The sequence below is a fragment of the Salvelinus fontinalis genome, chromosome 33, assembly GCF_029448725.1.
Source record: "Salvelinus fontinalis isolate EN_2023a chromosome 33, ASM2944872v1, whole genome shotgun sequence".
Lineage (NCBI taxonomy): Eukaryota > Metazoa > Chordata > Actinopteri > Salmoniformes > Salmonidae > Salvelinus > Salvelinus fontinalis.
The window spans coordinates 2,030,036-2,057,292 of NC_074697.1; the positions used below are offsets into that span (position 1 = coordinate 2,030,036).

A 27,257-nucleotide genomic window follows, 5' to 3' on the forward strand; every position below is an offset into this window, starting at 1 on the left:
GTGCATTACATAGTGTTTAGTGCGTTACATAGTGTTTAGTGCGTTACATAGTGTTTAGTGCGTTACATAGTGTTTAGTGCGTTACATAGTGTTTAGTGCGTTACATAGTGTTTAGTGCGTTACATAGTGTTTAGTGCGTTACATAGTGTTTAGTGCGTTACACAGTGTTTAGTGCGTTACATACAGTGTTACATAGTGTTTAGTGCGTTACATAGTGTTTAGTGCGTTACAGTGTTTAGTGCGTTACATAGTGTTTAGTGCGTTACACAGTGTTACATAGTGTTTAGTGCGTTACATATAGTGTGTTACATAGTGTTTAGTGCGTTACATAGTGTTTAGTGCATTACATACAGTGTTACATAGTGTTTAGTGCGTTACATAGTGTTTAGTGTGTTACATAGTGTTTAGTGCGTTATAGTGTTTAGTGCGTTACATAGTGTTTAGTGTGTTACATAGTGTTTAGTGCGTTACATAGTGTTTAGTGTGTTACACAGTGTTTAGTGCGTTACATAGTGTTTAGTGCGTTACATAGTGTTTAGTGCGTTACATAGTGTTTAGTGCGTTACACAGTGTTTAGTGCGTTACACAGTGTTTAGTGCGTTACAGTGTTTAGTGCGTTACACAGTGTGTTACATAGTGTTTAGTGCGTTACATAGTGTTTAGTGCGTTACATAGTGTTTAGTGCGTTACATAGTGTTTAGTGTGTTACATAGTGTTTAGTGTGTTACATAGTGTTTAGTGCGTTACATAGTGCTTAGTGTGTTTAGTGTGTTACATAGTGTTTAGTGTGTTACATAGTGTTTAGTGCGTTACACAGTGTTTAGTGTGTTACATAGTGTTTAGTGCGTTACATACAGTGTTACATAGTGTTTAGTGTGTTACATAGTGTTTAGTGCGTTACATAGTGTTTAGTGCGTTACATACAGTGTTACATAGTGTTTAGTGCGTTACATAGTGTTTAGTGTGTTACATAGTGTTTAGTGCGTTACATAGTGTTTAGTGCGTTACATAGTGTTTAGTGTGTTACATAGTGTTTAGTGCGTTACATACAGTGTTTAGTGTGTTACATAGTGCTTAGTGCGTTACATAGTGTTTAGTGTGTTACATAGTGTTTAGTGTGTTACATAGTGTTTAGTGCGTTACACAGTGTTTAGTGTGTTACACAGTGTTTAGTGTGTTACATAGTGTGTTACATAGTGTTTAGTGCGTTACATAGTGTTTAGTGCGTTACACAGTGTTTAGTGTGTTACACAGTGTTTAGTGTGTTACATAGTGCTTAGTGCGTTACATAGTGTTTAGTGTGTTACATAGTGTTTAGTGTGTTACATAGTGTTTAGTGCGTTACATAGTGTTTAGTGTGTTACACAGTGTTTAGTGCGTTACATAGTGTTTAGTGCGTTACATAGTGTTTAGTGTGTTACATAGTGTTTAGTGTGTTTAGTGCGTTACATACAGTGTTACATAGTGTTTAGTGCGTTACATACAGTGTTACATAGTGTTTAGTGCGTTACATAGTGTTTAGTGCGTTACATAGTGTTTAGTGCGTTACATAGTGTTTAGTGCGTTACATACAGTGTTACATAGTGCTTAGTGCGTTACATAGTGTTTAGTGCGTTACATAGTGTTTAGTGCGTTACATAGTGTTTAGTGCGTTACATAGTGTTTAGTGCGTTACATAGTGTTTAGTGCGTTACATAGTGTTTAGTGCGTTACATAGTGTTTAGTGTGTTACATAGTGTTTAGTGCATTACATAGTGTTTAGTGCATTACATAGTGTTTAGTGCGTTACATAGTGTTTAGTGCGTTACATAGTGTTTAGTGCGTTACATAGTGTTTAGTGCGTTACATAGTGTTTAGTGCGTTACATAGCGTTTAGTGCGTTACATACAGTGTGTTACATAGTGTTTAGTGCATTACATAGTGTTTAGTGCGTTACATAGTGTTTAGTGCGTTACATAGTGTTTAGTGCGTTACATAGTGTTTAGTGCGTTACATAGTGTTTAGTGCATTACATAGTGTTTAGTGCGTTACATAGTGTTTAGTGCGTTACATAGTGTTTAGTGCGTTACATAGTGTTTAGTGCGTTACATAGTGTTTAGTGCGTTACATAGTGTTTAGTGCGTTACATAGTGTTTAGTGCGTTACATAGTGTTTAGTGCGTTACATAGTGTTTAGTGCGTTACACAGTGTTTAGTGCGTTACATACAGTGTTACATAGTGTTTAGTGCGTTACATAGTGTTTAGTGCGTTACAGTGTTTAGTGCGTTACACAGTGTTACATAGTGTTTAGTGCGTTACATATAGTGTGTTACATAGTGTTTAGTGCGTTACATAGTGTTTAGTGCATTACATACAGTGTTACATAGTGTTTAGTGCGTTACATAGTGTTTAGTGTGTTACATAGTGTTTAGTGCGTTACATAGTGTTTAGTGCGTTACATAGTGTTTAGTGTGTTACATAGTGTTTAGTGCGTTACATAGTGTTTAGTGTGTTACATAGTGTTTAGTGCGTTACATAGTGTTTAGTGCGTTACATAGTGTTTAGTGCGTTACATAGTGTTTAGTGCGTTACACAGTGTTTAGTGCGTTACACAGTGTTTAGTGCGTTACAGTGTTTAGTGCGTTACACAGTGTGTTACATAGTGTTTAGTGCGTTACATAGTGTTTAGTGCGTTACATAGTGTTTAGTGCGTTACATAGTGTTTAGTGTGTTACATAGTGTTTAGTGTGTTACATAGTGTTTAGTGCGTTACATAGTGCTTAGTGTGTTTAGTGTGTTACATAGTGTTTAGTGTGTTACATAGTGTTTAGTGCGTTACACAGTGTTTAGTGTGTTACATAGTGTTTAGTGCGTTACATACAGTGTTACATAGTGTTTAGTGTGTTACATAGTGTTTAGTGCGTTACATAGTGTTTAGTGCGTTACATACAGTGTTACATAGTGTTTAGTGCGTTACATAGTGTTTAGTGTGTTACATAGTGTTTAGTGCGTTACATAGTGTTTAGTGCGTTACATAGTGTTTAGTGTGTTACATAGTGTTTAGTGCGTTACATACAGTGTTACATAGTGTTTAGTGCGTTACATAGTGTTTAGTGTGTTACATACAGTGTTACATAGTGTTTAGTGCGTTACATACAGTGTTACATAGCGTTTAGTGCGTTACATACAGTGTGTTACATAGTGTTTAGTGCGTTACATAGTGTTTAGTGCGTTACATAGTGTTTAGTGCGTTACATAGTGTTTAGTGCGTTACATAGTGTTTAGTGCGTTACATAGTGTTTAGTGCGTTACATAGTGTTTAGTGCGTTACATAGTGTTTAGTGTGTTACATAGTGTTTAGTGCGTTACATAGTGTTTAGTGCGTTACATAGTGTTTAGTGCGTTACATAGTGTTTAGTGCGTTACATAGTGTTTAGTGCGTTACACAGTGTGTTACATAGTGTTTAGTGTGTTACATAGTGTTTAGTGCGTTACATAGTGTTACACAGTGTGTTACATAGTGTTTAGTGTGTTACATAGTGTTTAGTGCGTTACATAGTGTTTAGTGTGTTACATAGTGTTTAGTGCGTTACATAGTGTTTAGTGTGTTACATTGTGTTTAGTGTGTTACATAGTGTTTAGTGCGTTACATAGTGTTTAGTGCGTTACACAGTGTGTTACATAGTGTTTAGTGTGTTACATAGTGTTTAGTGCGTTACATACAGTGTTACACAGTGTGTTACATAGTGTTTAGTGTGTTACATAGTGTTTAGTGCGTTACATAGTGTTTAGTGCGTTACATAGTGTTTAGTGCGTTACATAGTGTTTAGTGCGTTACATAGTGTTTAGTGCGTTACATAGTGTTTAGTGCGTTACACAGTGTTTAGTGCGTTACATAGTGTTTAGTGTGTTACATAGTGTTTAGTGCGTTACATAGTGTTTAGTGCGTTACATACAGTGTTACATAGTGTTTAGTGTGTTACACAGTGTGTTACATAGTGTTTAGTGTGTTACATAGTGTTTAGTGTGTTACATAGTGTTTAGTGTGTTACATAGTGTTCAGTGTGTTACATAGTGTTTAGTGTGTTACATAGTGTTTAGTGTGTTTAGTGCGTTACATAGTGTTTAGTGCGTTACATAGTGTTTAGTGTGTTTAGTGTGTTACATAGTGTTTAGTGTGTTACATAGTGTTTACTGTGTTACATAGTGTTTAGTGCGTTACATAGTGTGTTACATAGTGTTTAGTGTGTTACATAGTGTTTAGTGTGTTACATAGTGTTTAGTGCGTTACATAGTGTTTAGTGTGTTACATAGTGTTTAGTGCGTTACATAGTGTTTAGTGCGTTACATAGTGTTTAGTGCGTTACATAGTGTTTAGTGTGTTACATAGTGTTTAGTGCGTTACATAGTGTTTAGTGCGTTACATAGTGTTTAGTGCGTTACATAGTGTTTAGTGCGTTACATAGTGTTTAGTGTGTTACATAGTGTTTAGTGCGTTACACAGTGTGTTACATTGTGTTTAGTGCGTTACATAGTGTTTAGTGCGTTACATAGTGTTTAGTGTGTTTAGTGCGTTACATAGTGTGTTACATAGTGTTTAGTGCGTTACATAGTGTTTAGTGCGTTACATAGTGTGTTACATAGTGTTTAGTGCGTTACATAGTGTTTAGTGTGTTACACAGTGTGTTACATAGTGTTTAGTGCGTTACATAGTGTTTAGTGTGTTACATAGTGTTTAGTGCGTTACATAGTGTTTAGTGTGTTACATAGTGTTTAGTGCGTTACATAGTGTTTAGTGCGTTATAGTGTTTAGTGCGTTACATAGTGTTTAGTGTGTTACATAGTGTTTAGTGCGTTACATAGTGTTTAGTGTGTTTAGTGTGTTACATAGTGTTTAGTGTGTTACATAGTGTTTAGTGCGTTACACAGTGTTTAGTGCGTTACATAGTGTTTAGTGTGTTACATAGTGTTTAGTGTGTTACATAGTGTTTAGTGCGTTACATAGTGTTTAGTGCGTTACATAGTGTTTAGTGCGTTACATAGTGTTTAGTGCGTTACATAGTGTTTAGTGCGTTACATAGTGTTTAGTGTGTTACATAGTGTTTAGTGTGTTACATAGTGTTTAGTGTGTTACATAGTGTTTAGTGCGTTACATAGTGTTTAGTGTGTTACATAGTGTTTAGTGTGTTACATAGTGTTTAGTGTGTTACATAGTGTTTAGTGCGTTACACAGTGTGTTACATTGTGTTTAGTGTGTTACATAGTGTTTAGTGCGTTACATAGTGTTTAGTGCGTTACATAGTGTTTAGTGTGTTACATAGTGTTTAGTGTGTTACATAGTGTTTAGTGCGTTATAGTGTTTAGTGCGTTACATAGTGTTTAGTGTGTTACATAGTGTTTAGTGTGTTACATAGTGTTTAGTGTGTTACATAGTGTTTAGTGCGTTACACAGTGTGTTACATTGTGTTTAGTGTGTTACATAGTGTTTAGTGCGTTACATAGTGTTTAGTGTGTTACATAGTGTTTAGTGTGTTACATAGTGTTTAGTGTGTTACATAGTGTTTAGTGTGTTACATAGTGTTTAGTGCGTTACATAGTGTTTAGTGCGTTACATAGTGTTTAGTGTGTTACATAGTGTTTAGTGTGTTACATAGTGTTTAGTGCGTTACATAGTGTTTAGTGTGTTACATAGTGTTTAGTGTGTTACATAGTGTTTAGTGCGTTACACAGTGTTTAGTGTGTTACATAGTGTTTAGTGCGTTACATAGTGTTTAGTGCGTTACATAGTGTTTAGTGCGTTACATAGTGTTTAGTGTGTTACATAGTGTTTAGTGCGTTACATAGTGTTTAGTGCGTTACATAGTGTTTAGTGCGTTACACAGTGTGTTACATAGTGTTTAGTGTGTTACATAGTGTTTAGTGTGTTACATAGTGTTTAGTGTGTTTAGTGCGTTACACAGTGCGTTACATAGTGTTTAGTGTGTTACATAGTGTTTAGTGTGTTACAGTGTGTTACATAGTGTTTAGTGTGTTACATAGTGTTTAGTGTGTTACATAGTGTGTTACATAGTGTTTAGTGTGTTACATAGTGTGTTACATAGTGTTTAGTGCGTTACATAGTGTTTAGTGTGTTACATAGTGTGTTACATAGTGTTTAGTGCGTTACATAGTGTTTAGTGCGTTACACAGTGTTTAGTGTGTTACATAGTGTTTAGTGTGTTACATAGTGCTTAGTGCGTTACATAGTGTTTAGTGTGTTACATAGTGTTTAGTGTGTTACATAGTGTTTAGTGCGTTACATAGTGTTTAGTGTGTTACATAGTGTTTAGTGTGTTTAGTGCGTTACATACAGTGTTACATAGTGTTTAGTGCGTTACATACAGTGTTACATAGTGTTTAGTGCGTTACATAGTGTTTAGTGTGTTACATAGTGTTTAGTGCGTTACATAGTGTTTAGTGTGTTACATAGTGTTTAGTGTGTTACATAGTGTTTAGTGCGTTACATAGTGTTTAGTGTGTTACATAGTGTTTAGTGTGTTACATAGTGTTTAGTGTGTTACATAGTGTTTAGTGTGTTACATAGTGTTTAGTGTGTTTAGTGCGTTACACAGTGCGTTACATAGTGTTTAGTGTGTTACATAGTGTTTAGTGTGTTACATAGTGTGTTACATAGTGTTTAGTGTGTTACATAGTGTTTAGTGTGTTACATAGTGTGTTACATAGTGTTTAGTGTGTTACATAGTGTGTTACATAGTGTTTAGTGCGTTACATAGTGTTTAGTGTGTTACATAGTGTGTTACATAGTGTTTAGTGCGTTACATAGTGTTTAGTGCGTTACACAGTGTTTAGTGTGTTACATAGTGTTTAGTGTGTTACATAGTGCTTAGTGCGTTACATAGTGTTTAGTGTGTTACATAGTGTTTAGTGTGTTACATAGTGTTTAGTGCGTTACATAGTGTTTAGTGTGTTACACAGTGTTTAGTGCGTTACATAGTGTTTAGTGCGTTACATAGTGTTTAGTGTGTTACATAGTGTTTAGTGTGTTTAGTGCGTTACATACAGTGTTACATAGTGTTTAGTGCGTTACATACAGTGTTACATAGTGTTTAGTGCGTTACATAGTGTTTAGTGCGTTACATAGTGTTTAGTGCGTTACATAGTGTTTAGTGTGTTACATAGTGTTTAGTGCGTTACATAGTGTTTAGTGCGTTACATAGTGTTTAGTGCGTTACATACAGTGTTACATAGTGCTTAGTGCGTTACATAGTGTTTAGTGCGTTACATAGTGTTTAGTGCGTTACATAGTGTTTAGTGTGTTACATAGTGTTTAGTGTGTTACACAGTGTTTAGTGCGTTACATAGTGTTTAGTGCGTTACATAGTGTTTAGTGTGTTACATAGTGTTTAGTGTGTTTAGTGCGTTACATACAGTGTTACATAGTGTTTAGTGCGTTACATACAGTGTTACATAGTGTTTAGTGCGTTACATAGTGTTTAGTGCGTTACATAGTGTTTAGTGCGTTACATAGTGTTTAGTGCGTTACATAGTGTTTAGTGCGTTACATAGTGTTTAGTGCGTTACATAGTGTTTAGTGTGTTACATAGTGTTTAGTGCGTTACACAGTGTGTTACATAGTGTTTAGTGCGTTACATAGTGTTTATTGCGTTACATACAGTGTTACATAGTGTTTAGTGCGTTACATAGTGTTTAGTGCGTTACATAGTGTTTAGTGCGTTACATAGTGTTTAGTGTGTTACATAGTGTTTAGTGCGTTACATAGTGTTTAGTGCGTTACATAGTGTTTAGTGCGTTACATAGTGTTTAGTGCGTTACATAGTGTTTAGTGCGTTACATAGTGTTTAGTGCGTTACATAGTGTTTAGTGCGTTACATAGTGTTTAGTGCGTTACATAGTGTTTAGTGCGTTACATAGTGTTTAGTGCGTTACATAGTGCTTAGTGCGTTACATAGTGCTTAGTGCGTTACATAGTGTTTAGTGCGTTACATTACATGGGGGTATGCACATCCCACTTAGATAACTGGTGCTGGGTAAAACACCTCTTAGATAACTGGTGCTGGGTAAAACACCTCTTAGATAACTGGTGCTGGGTAAAACACCTCTTAGATAACTGGTGCTGGGTAAAACACCTCTTAGATAACTGGTGCTGGGTAAACACCTCTAGATAACTGGTGCTGGGTAAACACCTCTAGATAACTGGTGCTGGGTAAAACACCTCTTAGATAACTGGTGCTGGGTAAAACACCTCTTAGATAACTGGTGCTGGGTAAACACCTCTAGATAACTGGTGCTGGGTAAAACACCTCTTAGATAACTGGTGCTGGGTAAAACACCTCTTAGATAACTGGTGCTGGGTAAAACACCTCTTAGATAACTGGTGCTGGGTAAACACCTCTAGATAACTGGTGCTGGGTAAACACCTCTAGATAACTGGTGCTGGGTAAAACACCTCTTAGATAACTGGTGCTGGGTAAAACACCTCTTAGATAACTGGTGCTGGGTAAACACCTCTAGATAACTGGTGCTGGGTAAACACCTCTAGATAACTGGTGCTGGGTAAAACACCTCTTAGATAACTGGTGCTGGGTAAAAACACCTCTAGATAACTGGTGCTGGGTAAAACACCTCTTAGATAACTGGTGCTGGGTAAAACACCTCTTAGATAACTGGTGCTGGGTAAACACCTCTAGATAACTGGTGCTGGGTAAAACACCTCTTAGATAACTGGTGCTGGGTAAAACACCTCTTAGATAACTGGTGCTGGGTAAAACACCTCTTAGATAACTGGTGCTGGGTAAAACACCTCTAGATAACTGGTGCTGGGTAAAACACCTCTAGATAACTGGTGCTGGGTAAACACCTCTTAGATAACTGGTGCTGGGTAAAACACCACTTAGATAACTGGTGCTGGGTAAAACACCTCTTAGATAACTGGTGCTGGGTAAAACACCTCTTAGATAACTGGTGCTGGGTAAAACACCTCTTAGATAACTGGTGCTGGGTAAAACACCTCTTAGATAACTGGTGCTGGGTAAAACACCTCTTAGATAACTGGTGCTGGGTAAAACACCTCTTAGATAACTGGTGCTGGGTAAACACCTCTAGATAACTGGTGCTGGGTAAAACACCTCTTAGATAACTGGTGCTGGGTAAAACACCTCTTAGATAACTGGTGCTGGGTAAACACCTCTTAGATAACTGGTGCTGGGTAAAACACCTCTTAGATAACTGGTGCTGGGTAAACACCTCTTAGATAACTGGTGCTGGGTAAAACACCTCTTAGATAACTGGTGCTGGGTAAAACACCTCTTAGATAACTGGTGCTGGGTAAACACCTCTAGATAACTGGTGCTGGGTAAACACCTCTAGATAACTGGTGCTGGGTAAAACACCTCTTAGATAACTGGTGCTGGGTAAAACACCACTTAGATAACTGGTGCTGGGTAAAACACCTCTTAGATAACTGGTGCTGGGTAAAACACCTCTTAGATAACTGGTGCTGGGTAAAACACCTCTTAGATAACTGGTGCTGGGTAAACACCTCTTAGATAACTGGTGCTGGGTAAAACACCTCTTAGATAACTGGTGCTGGGTAAAACACCTCTTAGATAACTGGTGCTGGGTAAAACACCTCTTAGATAACTGGTGCTGGGTAAAACACCTCTTAGATAACTGGTGCTGGGTAAAACACCTCTTAGATAACTGGTGCTGGGTAAAACACCTCTTAGATAACTGGTGCTGGGAGTAAAACACCTCTTAGATAACTGGTGCTGGGTAAAACACCTCTTAGATAACTGGTGCTGGGTGAAACACCTCTTAGATAACTGGTGCTGGGTAAAACACCACTTAGATAACTGGTGCTGGGTAAAACACCACTTAGATAACTGGTGCTGGGAGTAAAACACCTCTTAGATAACTGGTGCTGGGTAAACACCACCGAGGTAAAGAGTTCTGGAAGCAGCAATCTTGTGATCTGGATGGGCTGTTAGAAAAAAAACATATAGAGAACAACAAAATGGCCCCCAACTCTGTACCTTTAACCTGTGTGTTCCCACTAGAGTCCTGTACCTTTAACCTGTCTGTTCCCACTAGAGTCCTGTACCTTTAACCTGTCTGTTCCCACTAGAGTCCTGTACCTTTAACCTGTCTGTTCCCACTAGAGTCCTGTCCTGTACCTTTAACCTGTCTGTTCCCACTAGAGTCCTGTACCTTTTACCTGTCTGTTCCCACTAGAGTCCTGTACCTTTAACCTGTCTGTTCCCACTAAGGTCCTGTACCTTTAACCTGTCTGTTCCCACTAGAGTCCTGTACCTTTAACCTGTGTGTTCCCACTAGAGTCCTGTTCTGGACCTTTAACCTGTGTGTTCCCACTAGAGTCCTGGACCTTTAACCTGTGTGTTCCCACTAGAGTCCTGTACCTTTACCCTGTCTGTTCCCGCTAGAGTCCTGTTCTGGACCTTTAACCTGTGTGTTCCCACTAGAGTCCTGGACCTTTAACCTGTGTGTTCCCACTAGAGTCCTGTACCTTTACCCTGTCTGTTCCCACTAGAGTCCTGTACCTTTAACCTGTCTGTTCCCACTAGAGTCCTGTACCTTTAACCTGTCTGTTCCCACTAGAGTCCTGTACCTTTAACCTGTCTGTTCCCACTAGAGTCCTGTACCTTTAACCTGTCTGTTCCCACTAGAGTCCTGTTCTGTACCTTTAACCTGTCTGTTCCCACTAGAGTCCTGTACCTTTAACCTGTGTGTTCCCACTAGAGTCCTGTACCTTTAACCTGTCTGTTCCCACTAGAGTCCTGTACCTTTAACCTGTGTGTTCCCACCTGAGTCCTGTACCTTTAACCTGTCTGTTCCCACTAGAGTCCTGTACCTTTAACCTGTCTGTTCCCACTAGAGTCCTGTACCTTTAACCTGTGTGTTCCCACTAGAGTCCTGTACCTTTAACCTGTCTGTTCCCACTAGAGTCCTGTACCTTTACCCTGTCTGTTCCCACTAGAGTCCTGTACCTTTAACCTGTCTGTTCCCACTAGAGTCCTGTACCTTTAACCTGTGTGTTCCCACTAGAGTCCTGTTCTGTACCTTTAACCTGTCTGTTCCCACTAGAGTCCTGTACCTTTAACCTGTCTGTTCCCACTAGAGTCCTGTACCTTTAACCTGTGTGTTCCCACCAAGGTCCCGTCCTGTACCTTTAACCTGTCTGTTCCCACTAGAGTCCTGTACCTTTAACCTGTGTGTTCCCACTAAGGTCCTCCTCGTCTCCCAGCATGATGGGTAGGAACAGGGAGTGGCTGGAGGCCATCATGTGAATGGTAGGTAGAGGCACCAGGTCTTTAGGTCCTTCACCTCCATACATCAGATCCAACATCCTGTTTAGGGTGCTCAGGAAGTTAGGGTCTCTGTAGCGACACCTGGGAAGGAAAATATTCTCCATAAACAACAGACATCTACTGTTGAATATGTCAAGAGGAAAATACATCTCAGACTAACCTGGAGAAATAAAAGGTTAGATAAATCACATGACCCCCGACAGACCCCCCCCCCCCGGGCGCACCTCCCCCAACGGACCCCCCCCGACAGACATGATATACATTTATATTCAACAGAATAGTTGTGTCTGAATAAAGGATAAGTACAATCACTTACTTCAGTCCAGCCTTGACAAATCTGTTCCATTCAGCTGCTGTGATGTCTTCTGGAAAAGTCTGAGGGGGGGTAAAAAAAATAAAAAAAAAGTTTGCTTCTGAGTTACCAATGTAATCCCGTGTGGCTCAGTTGGTTGAGCATGGCACTTGTAACGCCAGGGTTGTGGGTTCGATTCCCACAAGGGGATCAGTACGAAAAACGTATGCAGTCCCTGCTGTAAGTCGCTCTGGATTAGAGCATCTGCTAAAATGACTAAAATGTAAAATGTACAACAGAACCAACATAATTTAATTTGACATATCAACTGAAAACAGATCATGGCCTCTGGTCAACATTTACGTCATTTAGCAGACGCTCTTATCCAGAGCGAATTTCAAATTGGATATATATATATATATTTAACCAGGCAAGTCTGTTAAGAACAAATTCTTATTTTCAATGACGGCCTAGGAACAGTGGGTTAACTGTCTTGTTCAGGGGCAGAACGACAGATTTGTACCTTGTCAGCTCGGGGATTCGAACTTGCAACCTTTCGGTTACTAGTCCAACACTCTAACCACTAGGCTACCTGCCGCCCCGTCAACAATAGTGCATTATATACGGAACAGGGAGTCCTTTGGGATGCAAGACAACATGTATTTTAGCATGATAGACTGTGGACCCACCAGTAGTACTGTTAGTCTATTAAGTATGCTGTCCTCCTGTGTGAGTGGTGCCGTGTCCTGGTCTCTGTTGTGACTGTAGGATGAGCTCAGCCACCGGAGGGCAGCAGAGAGCACTGACATCCTCCACACCTCGAGCTCCTCGGGACTAACAGACAGCACAGCACTGATGGGGTCCACCAGCTGCCATCTGAAGGGAGGGACAGAGAGAAAAATACTCCCTTGTTGATACACGGCCCCCCTGTAACCCTAGTGGATGTGTGTATTTAACTGAAATCGGTGCCATTATTAGAGAGTCAGTCGGAGGGGATGGCTGACGTTTTACGGGCTCCTAACCAACCGTGCTATATTGTGTTTTTTCCCCCCATCATTGTTTGTAACTTATTTTATACATAATGTTGCTGCTACCGTCTCTTATGACCGAAAATAGCTTCTCACCTCGAACTTGAAGAAGATTGTTTTTAAATAAAAAATTACGAGTCCGATGCGAAGGATATACTGTTTCTCCGAGACCCAAATCCCCGTCATTCCCGTGAAGAAAAAAACTGAAATACAGGGGGCGGAGAGATCGGGGTGCCTTGTCAAAATTTGTCGGCGAGTGGGTAACCCTCCTCTACCATCCGTTCTATTGGCCAACGTGTAATCACTGGAGAATAAACTGGATGATCCCCGTTCGAGACTATGTGTTGGCAGGACAGAACAGCTACGTCCAGTAAGACGAGGGGTGGGGGTGTCTGTCTAATTGTTAAAAACAGTTGGTGCACAATGTCTAATATCAAGGAAGACTCGAGGTATTGCTCGCGTGAGGTAGAGTACCTCATGATAAGCTGTAGACCACACTATCTACCAAGAGAGTTGTCATCTATATTTTTCGTAGCCGTCTATTTACCACCACAAACCGATGCTGGCACTAAGACCACACTCAACGAGCTGTATAGGGCCATAAGCAAACAAGAAAATGCTCATCCAGAAGCGGTGCTCCTAGTGGCCGGGGACTTTAATGCAGGGACAATTATTACTAACATGTACCCCCTGTATATAGTCTCATTACTAACATGTACCCCCTGCATATAGTCTCATTACTAACCTGTACCCCCTGTATATAGTCTCATTACTAACATGTACCCCCTGCATATAGTCTCATTAATAACATGTACCCCCTGCATATAGTCTCATTACTAACCTGTACCCCTGTATATAGTCTCATTACTAACATGTACCCCCTGTATATAGTCTCATTACTAACCTGTACCCCCTGTATATAGCCTCATTACTAACCTGTACCCCCTGTATAAAGCCTCATTACTAACCTGTACCCCCTGTATATAGTCTCATTACTAACATGTACCCCCTGTATATAGTCTCATTACTAACCTGTACCCCTGTATATAGTCTCATTACTAACATGTACCCCCTGCATATAGTCTCATTACTAACCTGTACCCCCTGTATATAGTCTCATTACTAACATGTACCCCCTGCATATAGTCTCATTACTAAACTGTACCCCCTGTATATAGTCTCATTACTAACCTGTACCCCCTGTATATAGTCTCATTACTAACATGTACCCCCTGCATATAGTCTCATTACTAAACTGTACCCCTCCACACTGACTCGGTACCGGTACCCCCTGTATATAGCCCCATTACTAACATGTACCCCTGTATATAGTCTCATTACTAACCTGTACCCCCTGTATATAGCCTCATTACTAACCTGTACCCCTGTATATAGCCTCATTACTAACCTGTACCCCTGTATATAGTCTCATTACTAACCTGTACCCCTGTATATAGCCTCATTACTAACCTGTACCCCCTGTATGTAGTCTCATTACTAACCTGTACCCCTGTATATAGCCTCATTACTAACCTGTACCCCCTGTATGTAGTCTCATTACTAACCTGTACCCCCTGTATATAGTCTCATTACTAACCTGTACCCCTGTATATAGCCTCATTACTAACCTGTACCCCCTGTATATAGTCTCATTACTAACCTGTACCCCCTGTATATAGTCTCATTACTAACCTGTACCCCCTGTATATAGTCTCAGTACCGGTACCCCCTGTATATAGTCTCATTACTAACCCGTACCCCTGTATATAGCCTCATTACTAACCTGTACCCCCTGTATATAGTCTCAGTACCGGTACCCCCTGTATATAGTCTCAGTACCGGTACCCCCTGTATATAGTCTCAGTACCGGTACCCCCTGTATATAGTTTCAGTACCGGTACCCCCTGTATATAGTCTCAGTACCGGTACCCCCTGTATATAGTCTCAGTACCGGTACCCCCTGTATATAATCTCAGTACCGGTACCCCCTGTATATAGCCTCGCTATTGTTATTTTATTGTTTCTCTTACACTTTTTACTTTGGTTAATTAGTAAATATTTTTTGTATTGTTAGTTAAGGTCTTGTAAGTAAGCATTTCAAAGTAAGGTCTACCTACACCTGTTGTATTCGGCTATGTTTTACTGGAGGTAATACCCGTACAAACACATTACCTCTCAAAGCCGTCTAGTTTCTCCAGGGCAGCAGGCAAGGAGGTGACGAGCTCTCTGATGTCCTTGACCTTAGCTGCCAGTCTGATCAGACTAGACAGAGCCTCCACGACCTCCAGGGCCTCCCCTGTCTCCTGCCCCAGCACAGAGAGGCTCAGCCTGGGGAACAGGGCCTTCTTCAGGGCCTTCAGCACCGCTGTCTGAACTGTGGGACAACAACACGGGCAGGTCAAACGACACGGTGACTGTGAGAGTTTAAGAATCAACCCGTGTACTTTCACTTCTTAAATCAAGCATTACGTGTCAATGAGAGACTAAATAAAGTGGAAGTTGGGATTCGCCCCGGGTAGGGATCATAAATATAGTAACAATGAGTCTGACACAGCAGACCACAACCAACAACCTTCTTTAGGCCTGGCGGGATCCTCCCTGGCTGCAGTCTGCAGGTAACTGTTGACCAGCGGTAGGAATGTCTCTGTCTGGTCTGTGAGTTTCTCCAGGTGTTGCGGCTGTAGGCACCACACCTCGAAGCAGAGCCTGTGAGTACAGCTGTTCTGCAGCAGGGCTACCCCGAGGTCCTGGGTGGCTGCAGTAAGAGGCCCCTGGAGACAGTGGAGCAGGACGTCAGTGTGTAGGAGCTTAGCGTTGCCTGGCTGGGACCTCAGAGCCTGCAGGAGGAAGGTCTCCAGAGACGGGCTGGAGCAGGAGAGGAGCAGGGTGGCCAGGCCTTGGAGGTAGGCCTGGGAGAGGAGGAGGACAGGGGAGCCAGATGAAGAGGTGTTGGTGGAGGAGGTCTCAGTGAGGACCTGTAGAGCCGTGCGTCCGTAGACACTGAGCTCTGTTGCTCTGGAGCTCTTCTCTCCCTCCCCGTCACCCTCCCCCGGGGTGACGAGGGTCTCCTTGGGGAGGAGGAGAAGGGAGGAGACCAGCTCCTGGAGGACCGAGGGTTCCATGTAGGCATGCAGGGCCATGAAGGCTCTCACAGGCCGGGTCTCCCTCCTCTCCCCGGTGTCCCCCAGCTCTCTGAGCAGAGCCCTTGATACAGCCTCTAGGTAAGGGGAGAGGAGATAGAGGGAGTCCAGAGGTCGAAGGACGGAGGCAGACGTCTGTAATAGACTCAGGATGCAGTCAGACATTTGAGCACACAGCAGCTTCAGCCTGACGGGGTTGAGAGATGTAGGAGGGACAGAGGCCAACTCCAGAGACAGGAACCACTGCTCGATACACGGGTGCTTCAGGATGGCGCTCAGCACTGACAACACCACCTACACACACAGGTCAGGGAAAAAGGATACAGTATATCACATCGCCAGACACAAAAAAAGTCAACGAGAAATATCCCAAAACCACCAGGGATAAGTTATTAAAGTTACAGTAAACAAAGAAGAACAAGGCTACAACTCTAAAGATATGAAACGAAGACTCCCTGACGAAGGCCACGGAGTCTTGGTCCTCCTTTCTTGTTGATATGGCACGAAGAGTTGGAATTCTGCCTACTATATATCTGGTATACCACCTCCAGCAAAATGGCTACTGGTCCTACCAGGCTCTTGTCGTCGTCCTCTGCCTCAGAAGACGGGTTGAACTCCAGGAAGAGCTCTGATCCATTCAGGAGGTCCACAGCTTTGGGTTCTGCTGCCTTGGCTGGATCTACTACAGTGGCTGTGTCCTGGTCCATAGCTATAGGCTCCGTCTCTGCCGCCACCTTGGGATCCACAGCCATGGTGTCTGCCGTCTCCGCTGCCTTCCGATCAGCGACCATGGGCTCAGTCTCGCCTTCGACCATGGGCTCAGTCTCTCCTTCGACCATGGGCTCTGCCTCGGTTTCCTCAGCTGGTTCCTGTGGTCTCTGAAGCCTCGACACCAACCCCTGGAGAACTCCCATAAGGACATTGAGCGCCAGCAGCCCTGTGTTTTTAGACATCTGTGGAGAGACAGGAAGCTACGTGTTAGGAGAGACAGGAAGCTACGTGTTAGGAGAGACAGGAAGCTACGTGTTAGGAGAGACAGGAAGCTACGTGTTAGGAGAGACAGGAAGCTACGTGTTAGGAGAGACAGGAAGCTACGTGTTAGGAGAGACAGGAAGCTACGTGTTAGGAGAGACAGGAAGCTACGTGTTAGGAGAGACAGGAAGCTACGTGTTAGGAGAGACAGGAAGCTACGTGTTAGGAGAGACAGGAAGCTACGTGTTAGGAGAGACAGGAAGCTACGTGTTAGGAGAGACAGGAAGCTACGTGTTAGGAGCTGGTGGAGAGACAGGAAGCTACGTGTTAGGAGCTGGTGGAGAGACAGGAAGCTACGTGTTAGGAGCTGGTGGAGAGACAGGAAGCTACGTGTTAGGAGCTGGTGGAGAGACAGGAAGCTACGTGTTAGGAGCTGGTGGAGAGACAGGAAGCTACGTGTTAGGAGCTGGTGGAGAGACAGGAAGCTACGTGTTAGGAGCTGGTGGAGAGACAGGAAGCTACGTGTTAGGAGCTGGTGGAGAGACAGGAAGCTACGTGTTAGGAGCTGGTGGTGACAGGAAGCTACGTGTTAGGAGCTGGTGGAGAGACAGGAAGCTACGTGTTAGGAGCTGGTGGAGAGACAGGAAGCTACGTGTTAGGAGAGGTGGAGAGACAGGAAGCTACGTGTTAGGAGCTGGTGTCGAGACAGGAAGCTACGTGTTAGGAGCTGGTGGAGAGACAGGAAGCTACGTGTTAGGAGCTGGTGGAGAGACAGGAAGCTACGTGTTAGGAGCTGGTCACGGTAGATGCGGCTCGATAAAGTAGAGCTCATACAGGTCAGAGCAGTGTTTCTCTGTACCGTGCTGAAGTTGTCCACAGTGGTTTTGATGTACAGTAGGATCTGCTTGGCTGCAACAGGATACTCTGCCATCTCCATAGTGACCAGACTCTTCTCTAGTCTCCGTCTGAAGGAGTCTTCTAGCAGGGCAGAGGCCCCTTGGGTGTAGGCTGTCTTCAGTAGACCAGTGAAGGTCACAGGACTAGGAGAGACATGGGAAGGGCTTTCACAGGACTGGAACTGTCAGAGGAGAGACGATCGAACAGGTTGTAGCGGATACATAATATCATCGTTGTAATTAGCACTATTAAATAATATAACACTTTTACAATAACCTTATTATGAACACGATAATAACCACCATTACGTGCAATAAGGCTGATATGAACACGATAATAACCACCATTACGTGTAATAAGGCTGATATGAACAAGATAATAACCACCATTACGTGTAATAAGGCTGATATGAACAAGATAATAACCACCATTACGTGTAATAAGGCTGATATGAACCACCATTACGTGTAATAAGGCTGATATGAACACGATAATAACCACCATTACGTGTAATAAGGCTGATATGAACATGATAATAACCACCATTACGTGTAATAAGGCTGATATGAACCACCATTACGTGTAATAAGGCTGATATGAACCACCATTACGTGTAATAAGGCTGATATGAACCACCATTACGTGTAATAAGGCTGATATGAACCACCATTACGTGTAATAAGGCTGATATGAACCACCATTACGTATAATAAGGCTGATATGAACATGATAATAACCACCATTACGTATAATAAGGCTGATATGAACACGATAATAGCCACCATTACGTGTAATAAGGCTGATATGAACAAGATAATAACCACCATTACGTGTAATAAGGCTGATATGAACATGATAATAACCACCATTACGTGTAATAAGGCTGATATGAACACGATAATAACACCATTACGTGTAATAAGGCTGATATGAACCACCATTACGTGTAATAAGGCTGATATGAACCACCATTACGTGTAATAAGGCTGATATGAACCACCATTACGTGTAATAAGGCTGATATGAACACGATAATAACCACCATTACGTGTAATAAGGCTGATATGAACATGATAATAACCACCATTACGTGTAATAAGGCTGATATGAACCACCATTACGTGTAATAAGGCTGATATGAACCACCATTACGTGTAATAAGGCTGATATGAACCACCATTACGTGTAATAAGGCTGATATGAACATGATAATAACCACCATTACGTGTAATAAGGCTGATATGAACCACCATTACGTGTAATAAGGCTGATATGAACCACCATTACGTGTAATAAGGCTGTTATGAACATGATATTAACCACCATTACGTGTAATAAGGCTGATATGAACACGATAATAACCACCATTACGTGTAATAAGGCTGATATGAACATGATAATAACCACCATTACGTGTAATAAGGCTGATATGAACCACCATTACGTGTAATAAGGCTGATATGAACCACCATTACGTGTAATAAGGCTGATATGAACACGATAATAACCACCATTACGTGTAATAAGGCTGATATGAACACGATAATAACCACCATTACGTGTAATAAGGCTGATATGAACATGATAATAACCACCATTACGTGTACTAAGGCTGATAATAACCACCATTACGTGTAATAAGGCTGATATGAACATGATAATAACCACCATTACGTGTAATAAGGCTGATATGAACACGATAATAACAGCTATCTGTATAATCGCGAGGAGAGGGAGGTGTTCTGACCAGATTTTCCCGGGCCTGTTGGGGCAGCCATGTTGTGTAGTAGTGATGCAGGTGAATGACGGAGTGATGGGGGGGACCTGGGTCTTCAGAGGAGTTCAGCTCTTTATCGTACTGTAGAAGAGCCAGGCTGAGGGGCAGAGGGTCTCTCTGACAGTGGAGCACATCACATAGGACTGTTGCCATGTAGTCGTATACTACACCTAGATACACAACATCACATTATACACCATCCCTCGGGTCAAATACACAACATCACATTATACACATCTATGAATACACACAAACAAGGCTTTGAGTGTTTGAACAAGCCCCAGTCAGCCAGCCAGCCAGCCAGCCAGCCAGCCAGCCAGTCCTCCAGCCACACAGTCAGTCAGTCCGCCATACAGTCCGACAGACAGTCAGCCAGCCAGCCAGTCCGCCATACAGTCCGTCAGCCATACAGTCCCTCAGTCCGTCAGTCAGCCAGTCAGACAGCCAGCCAGTCAGTCAGACAGCCAGCGAGCCAGCCAGTCAAACCAGACAGTCAGTCAGTCAACCAGACAGCCAGCCAGTCAGTCAACCAGATAGTCAGTCAACCAGACAGTCAGTCAACCAGACAGTCAGCCAGTCAGTCAACCAGACAGCCAGTCAACCAGACAGCCAGCCAGTCAGTCAACCAGACAGCCAGCCAGTCAGTCAACCAGACAGTCAACCAGACAGTCAGCCAGTCAGTCAACCAGACAGCCAGTCAACCAGACAGTCAACCAGTCAGTCAGCCAACCAGACAGTCAGCCATCCAGACAGTCAGCCAACCAGGCAGTCAACCATCCAGACAGTCAACCATCCAGACAGTCAGCCATCCAGTCAACCAGACAGTCAGTCAACCAGTCAACCAGACAGTCAGCCAACCAGTCAGCCAGCCAACCAGACAGTCAACCAGTCAACCAGACAGTCAACCAGCCAGTCAGCCAGTCAGTCAACCAGACAGTCAACCAGTCAGTCAGTCAGCCAGCCAGTCAGTCAACCAGTCAGTCAGTCAACCAGTCAGTCAGCCAGCCAGCCAGTCAGTCAACCAGTCAGTCAGTCAGCCAGCCAGTCAGCCAGCCAGTCAACCAGACAGTCAGCCAGCCAGCCAGCCAGTCAACAGTTTACCATTCTCCGCTCTGTAGGTAGCAGGTAGTTTGTTCCTGGCCTCCAGGACAGCAGGTACCACGGCACTGAAAGGGAAGGTCTGGAGGATGAGGTCATCACTAAGCGCCGGGCCCAGCTCCTCCGTCTCCCCCTCGCTGCCCTCCATGATCACGTCGACCATGTCCATCACGTCTAGAAATACATGCAGCAACAATGTTTCCCACCAGACCAAGGCTTTGTCTTCACCAGCTATGTTTCCATGAACTTATCCAGAGATTTCTTTTGTCGACGTTTAGAAAGTTCACATAGAAAATACATGCGACATCACGCCTGCTATGGTGCGTTTCGAATTAACTGTCGTGTCGATAATTATTACTATAATTATTTTTAAACCTAGGTGTTGAATAAAATTAAGTGTTTCCATTACCCATTTAGGCAAATTGAGCATTAATAAATTTGCGCCAGTCAGTATGCTGTACAGCACTTCGAGCTATTAGCTGATTTACGAAGGGCTATATAAAATACATTTGATTTGATATAGCCCTCCCACCTATCTGTTTCATGTCTCAGGTTGCCCAAGAAAGCCTGCATGGATAGAATATATACACACACTCAGTGGCCAGTTTATTAGGTACACCACCCTGTCACCAAAATGGTTCGCTCCTACAGACAGTGAGTCACGTGGCTTGCTATATACAGCAGGCAGACAGGCATCGAGACATTCAGTTACTGTTTGATTGAACGTTAGAATGGGCTAAATGAGTGACCCAAGCGACTGAGCGTGGTTTCGGTTGGTTTTTGCTCTGACATGCACTGTCAACTGTGGGACCTTATAAAGACTAGAGGTCGACCGATTAATCAGAATGGCTGATTAATTAGGGCCGATTTCAAGTTTTCGAGTTGCCAGCATGTCATCCAAAAAAGTGGACTTAAGTTTTCCAAAAAAAGCATCTGGATGATCATCGATACTCTTGGAGGAATGTTCTAAGGACAGATGAGTCTAAATAACCAAAGGTGGTACAACCAGTGATTGAGTGTAAGGGGGCAATTACTTTCTCACACAGGGGAATTGGGTGATGCATAACTTTGTTAAATATATATATATATTTTGTTATTTGTAAACTCAGGTTTCCTTAATCTAATATTACGTGTTGGTTGAAGATCTGATAATATTTAGTATCAACAATATCCAATAAGTTTTTCACAGCACTGTCCATGTGAGATGGGGATGCTGGAAGTGTGTAGTAGTCGCCAACCGTCTATGTGTGAGATGGGGATGCTGGCGGTGTCTCCGCCCTGGCCGCTAAGATTGGCCTGTAGGTAGGCTGCCTCCTGGACAAGACTGGCCACCTTGTCTGTGTAGGTGTAGGGGTTACACACCAGAGACATGAGCACCTGAGGGACATAAACACACATCACAGGGTTACACACCATCACCTGGGGGACATAAACACACAGCACAGAGAAGAGACACACACACATCCTGTATCATAACTAGCATAACGCAATTATACAATCAATAACACAATCATACAATCAATAACACAATCAATAACACAATCAAATAATCAATAACACAATCAATAACACAATCATACAATCAATAACACAATCATACAATCAATAACACAATCAAATAATCAATAACACAATCAATAACACAATCAAATAATCAATAACACAATCAATAACACAATCAAACAATCAATAACACAATCATACAATCAATAACACAATCATACAATCAATAACACAATCAAATAATCAATAACACAATCAATAACACAATCAAATAATCAATAACACAATCAATAACACAATCATACAATCAATAACACAATCATACAATCAATAACACAATCAAACAATCAATAACACAATCATACAATCAATAACACAATCAAACAATCAATAACACAATCAATAACACAATCAAACAATCAAACAATCAATAACACAATCATACAATCAATAACACAATCAAACAATCAATAACACAATCAAACAATCAATAACACAATCAAACAATCAATAACACAATCAAACAATCAATAACACAATCAAACAATCAATAACACAATCATACAATCAATAACGCAATCATACAATCAATAACACAATCAAACAATCAATAACACAATCAATAACACAATCAAACAATCAATAACACAATCATACAATCAATAACACAATCAAACAATCAATAACACAATCAAACAATCAATAACACAATCAAACAATCAATAACACAATCAAACAATCAATAACACAATAACACAATCAATAACACAATCAAACAATCAATAACACAATAACACAATCAATAACACAATCAATAACACAATCAAACAATCAATAACACAATCATACAATCAATAACACAATCAAACAATCAATAACACAATCAAACAATCAATAACACAATCAAACAATCAATAACACAATCAATAACACAATCAAACAATCAATAACACAATCATACAATCAATAACACAATCATACAATCAATAACACAATCAAACAATCAATAACACAATCAATAACACAATCAAACAATCAATAACACAATCAATAACACAATCATACAATCAATAACACAATCAAACAATCAATAACACAATCAAACAATCAATAACACAATCAAATAATCAATAACACAATCAAACAATCAATAACACAATCATACAATCAATAACACAATCATACAATCAATAACACAATCAAACAATCAATAACACAATCAATAACACAATCAAACAATCAATAACACAATCAATAACACAATCATACAATCAATAACACAATCAAACAATCAATAACACAATCAAACAATCAATAACACAATCAAATAATCAATAACACAATCAAACAATCAATAACACAATCAAATAATCAATAACACAATCATACAATCAATAACACAATCAAATAATCAATAACACAATCAAATAATCAATAACACAATCAAACAATCAATAACACAATAACACAATCAAACAATCAATACCACAATCAAATAATCAATAACACAATCAAATAATCAATCAATCCCTAAGTACGAAAGGCCTCGGGTAAGAAGGTGTTGATGTTTTCATTTTATGCTACTTATGATGACGATATTAGCATAACGATAGATTGATCGATTGAGAGAATCTATGATTGATTGATTGATTGGCTGATATATCAATTGATCCATCGATCAACCAACTGTATTCAACGGAGGTCGACCAGGTGACTGACCCTCTCCAGGAAGTGTATGACTGTGTCCTGCTGGTCTGGTTGTAGTCCGTCCAGGTGATTCAGCCACAGCTCCAGCTCAGACCAGGTGTACTCAAACACTCCGCTGTCTTTCAGCACCTAATTACAATCAACGGAGACCAAGGAGTTTACAGGAAATCACTGTAGATGGATTTAATAAGTACACTCCAAATCATTTTACTACGTTGGGCACATTCAAGAGTCAGTGGGTATACTAAATTCCCTATATAGGGCACTACTTTTGACCCACTATGGGTAAATGTACTCAATTGTCCTACTTGAGTAGAAATATTTCTAAATATTAAAATGACCCAACTAAAAGTGAAAGTCACACAGTAAAATACTACTTGAGTAAAAGTCTAAAAGTATTTGGTTTTAAATATCAAAAGTAAAAGCATAAATCTTTTCAAATTCCTGATATTTAGCAAACCAGACGACACGATTTTCTAATTATTGTTATTTACGGATAGCCAGGGGAACACTCCAACACGTAGACATTTACAAACAAAGCATGTCTGTTTAGTGAGTCCTCCAGATCAGAGGCAGTGGGGATTACCAGGGATGTTCTCTTGATAAGTATGTGAATTTGACCCCTTTCCTCTTCTGCTAAGCATTCAAAATGTAACGAGTACTTTTGGGTGTCAGGGAAAATGTGTGGAAATTATTTTCATTAGGAATGTAGTGAAGTAAAAGTTATAAATAGTAAAAAAAATATAGAAATAGTAAAGTACAGATACCCCAAAAAACAACTTAAGTAGTACTTTAAAGTATTTTTACTGAAGTACTTTACACCACTGGTCAAAAGTAGTACACTATGTTGGAGAAATGGAGTGCCGTTTAGGACAAAGCCAGTGTGTGATTGAAACCCGGGATGGAACGGAGGCAGTATAATGTCTGCTCACCTTGACCACCAGTTTCCTGGTAGAGATCTTCAGGTGGCTGTTGTTGCTGCTCACAAACATCTTGAGGAGCAGGAAGAACACATTCTTCTCCCCAGAGCCCGTCTCCACATGATCCTGACGGAGACAACAGAAGGAGCAAAATGGAATGACTACATGGTTATAAAAAGGAGACTTCACAAATAACCAGGGGAAAAACTTTCACTGGGGACAGGGGAGAGAGACATGTCTTGTATGGAACACGATGATTCAGGACTCTGTCAATGTTTTCTTTTCTTCTTTCTAATGTGTTGGTATGTGGATAATTCATTTAGAACATTTTTTAGAGAGGTATGGACAATGAATGGGGGAGTCAAGTGTGTGTGTGTGTGTGTGTGTGTTAGAGACTGTTTTAAAAGGGAGTGTGTGCAAATGAAAAATGAATAACAAAACTATGTTTTGGATGACTGGCTGCGAATGCTTATTGAATTGTTTAATTTCTGCCTTTTCTATTCCAGACATTCTGAAATTCACTAAAGCATCCCATGTATGTAACTTTAGTCTTTCACTTTTCAATGATGTAACATTCTGAAATTGCACCCCCCCCCCCCCCCCCCCCCCCCCCACCCCACAGTTTTATTATTGCACTGTGATGCAAAAGGATCATACAGGCACCTCAGAGCATGAGACGAGGCAAAGAGTTACATTTTGGGGGGGGGGGGGGGGGGGGGGGTTACTACATGATTCCATATGTGTTATTTCATAGTTCTGATGTCTTCACTATCATGACAAAATGTATAAAATAGTAACAAAGACAAAACCTTTGAATGAGTAGCCGTGTCCAAACTTTTGACCGGTACTGCATGTGTGACAGGTTAAAGGAAAAACGAATAGCCTGTTATACATTAAAAAGTATTAGTAAATTCATAGTATGTGAGGATCTTAAAACATCGAAGGTTAAGAAGATCATCCATTCAGTATTAGTTGATAGATTGATAACATTTATTTAATTGTGTTAAAATCCGTCAAGAGAACAAAGGGTACGAATTGTGAGAGGAAACGTTATGTTGATTACTTTATGTTATCGTGGATAAAAGTGTTAATCTGTGATCGACTAAATGCTCTTAAATCTATAAGCCTGAGATCGATTGCTCTGGTCTCCACTGAAGGTCCCGGAGAAATCGCGGTCTTTTCTCTGTGACAGACTTGGTTGACTTCACAGCATCAACTAATGAGTAGTTGTCAGCGACGCAAACTACAGGTAGAAAGTGCCGTTTTGTCCCACCAGTGTTAACCTAGCGAAGCATCAAGGAAGACAACTAGTTTCAAAGAGTCATCTTTTCCAACATGCTGAAACTTTAAAAAGTCACTTGTTGTGATTTTAGTTTACGAACAACTTTGTTTGCCTCATGAATGGTTTGTACAGTGGCGTGTTTTGTGTTAGATGCCAAGTTGCACATTTCAAACCAGGTCTACTCTGTCTCGCAGCCCATAAAATTTGTCCTATCTTTGACCTCAATTGACCAGCTTCAATTTCACACAGAGGGGAATTCCTTTGTACGGCTCTTGAAGAATCCATGTGGATGGGTTGAAGATTCTTGATATAGCTCTCCTGTTGCATCAGTATTTTTTCCATCAACTGTAATAAACTCTATTCCAACATAACAAAAATGATCGTGCTCCTCACGGCCGACCGAGAAAACAGCTTTGAGGTGTGGAATCACAGTGGAAGCAAAGGTCTGTGAGCCACCCCAGATAAAGTCATCAACATGACAGGCAAGTACTCCAGTCACATTGCAGTCTTGATCAAGCCAATAAGAAGACGGCAGGATCCACTTGTGACATTTTTCCACCTGTATTCAGCATTGTTGCCTTGACTTTGTTGTACCAGTAGAGTGATCCATCTGCCAGTCCATACACACACTTTTTTAGTTTCCACAGTGTTCCTTCGCTTTTAGCTTCAGCCGGAGGTCGGATGTGAATGTCGCTTGACAGCTCTGTTCCCTGCAAAAATTCCAGATTTGATGTCTATGGAATAAAGTTTCCATTTTTTCTGGCAGATTACTGACATCAGCAATCTGAGTGACTCTGAGGCGCATGTCGGCTCATTTTACTTTTGTAATGAGTAAACAATACCGTACTCTGGCGTTACAGCCCGGCGCCCTCTGGCGTTACAGCCCGGCGCCCTCTGGCGTTACAGCCCGGCGCCCTCTGGCGTTACAGCCCGGCGCCCTCTGGCGTTACAGCCCGGCGCCCTCTGGCGTTACAGCCCGGCGCCCTCTGGCGTTACAGCCCGGCGCCCTCTGGCGTTACAGCCCGGCGCCCTCTGGCGTTACAGCCCGGCGCCCTCTGGCAACCTCTCACCATTACAATAACAGGGGAGGTTAGCAAATTATCTGAGGGAGCACCCCCAGACCCCCGCAGGTTTATGTCCCTACCACTTCTAAAAACCAAAGTTGGGCCCCTGCAAATAACAGCCCTTTACTGTTGCCATAGTCTCACATTTCCTTTGAAAACACTGTAGGAGATAGCAGACCCTGGTCTGTTCCATGCTCCTTACAGGGGATATTAACATTACCACTAACTGTCTGCTCCACTCTCACCTGAACTC

The 27,257-nt window shown here is 41.5% G+C and overlaps 1 protein-coding gene and 1 non-coding gene across 2 annotated transcripts in view; one reads left to right on the forward strand and one right to left on the reverse strand.

The window, feature by feature from the left end:
- urb1 (URB1 ribosome biogenesis homolog) overlaps positions 1 to 27,257 on the reverse strand; it is a 96,832-nt gene that overhangs the window by 57,570 nt on the left and 12,005 nt on the right. Inside the window, exons 15-26 of the mRNA XM_055894968.1 lie at positions 24,671 to 24,784; positions 23,751 to 23,867; positions 21,767 to 21,905; positions 20,532 to 20,702; positions 19,401 to 19,600; positions 17,616 to 17,834; positions 16,357 to 16,737; positions 15,217 to 16,078; positions 14,817 to 15,018; positions 12,306 to 12,492; positions 11,641 to 11,699; positions 11,218 to 11,405 (exon numbers count right to left, since the gene is read on the reverse strand). Of these exons, the coding sequence (XP_055750943.1) occupies positions 11,218 to 11,405; positions 11,641 to 11,699; positions 12,306 to 12,492; positions 14,817 to 15,018; positions 15,217 to 16,078; positions 16,357 to 16,737; positions 17,616 to 17,834; positions 19,401 to 19,600; positions 20,532 to 20,702; positions 21,767 to 21,905; positions 23,751 to 23,867; positions 24,671 to 24,784 (2,839 nt within the window). The remainder of the gene's footprint in view (positions 1 to 11,217; positions 11,406 to 11,640; positions 11,700 to 12,305; positions 12,493 to 14,816; positions 15,019 to 15,216; positions 16,079 to 16,356; positions 16,738 to 17,615; positions 17,835 to 19,400; positions 19,601 to 20,531; positions 20,703 to 21,766; positions 21,906 to 23,750; positions 23,868 to 24,670; positions 24,785 to 27,257) is intronic.
- On the forward strand, positions 11,755 to 11,827 carry trnat-ugu (transfer RNA threonine (anticodon UGU)). Its single transcript has one exon. It is a non-coding gene; the product is annotated as a tRNA-Thr (tRNA).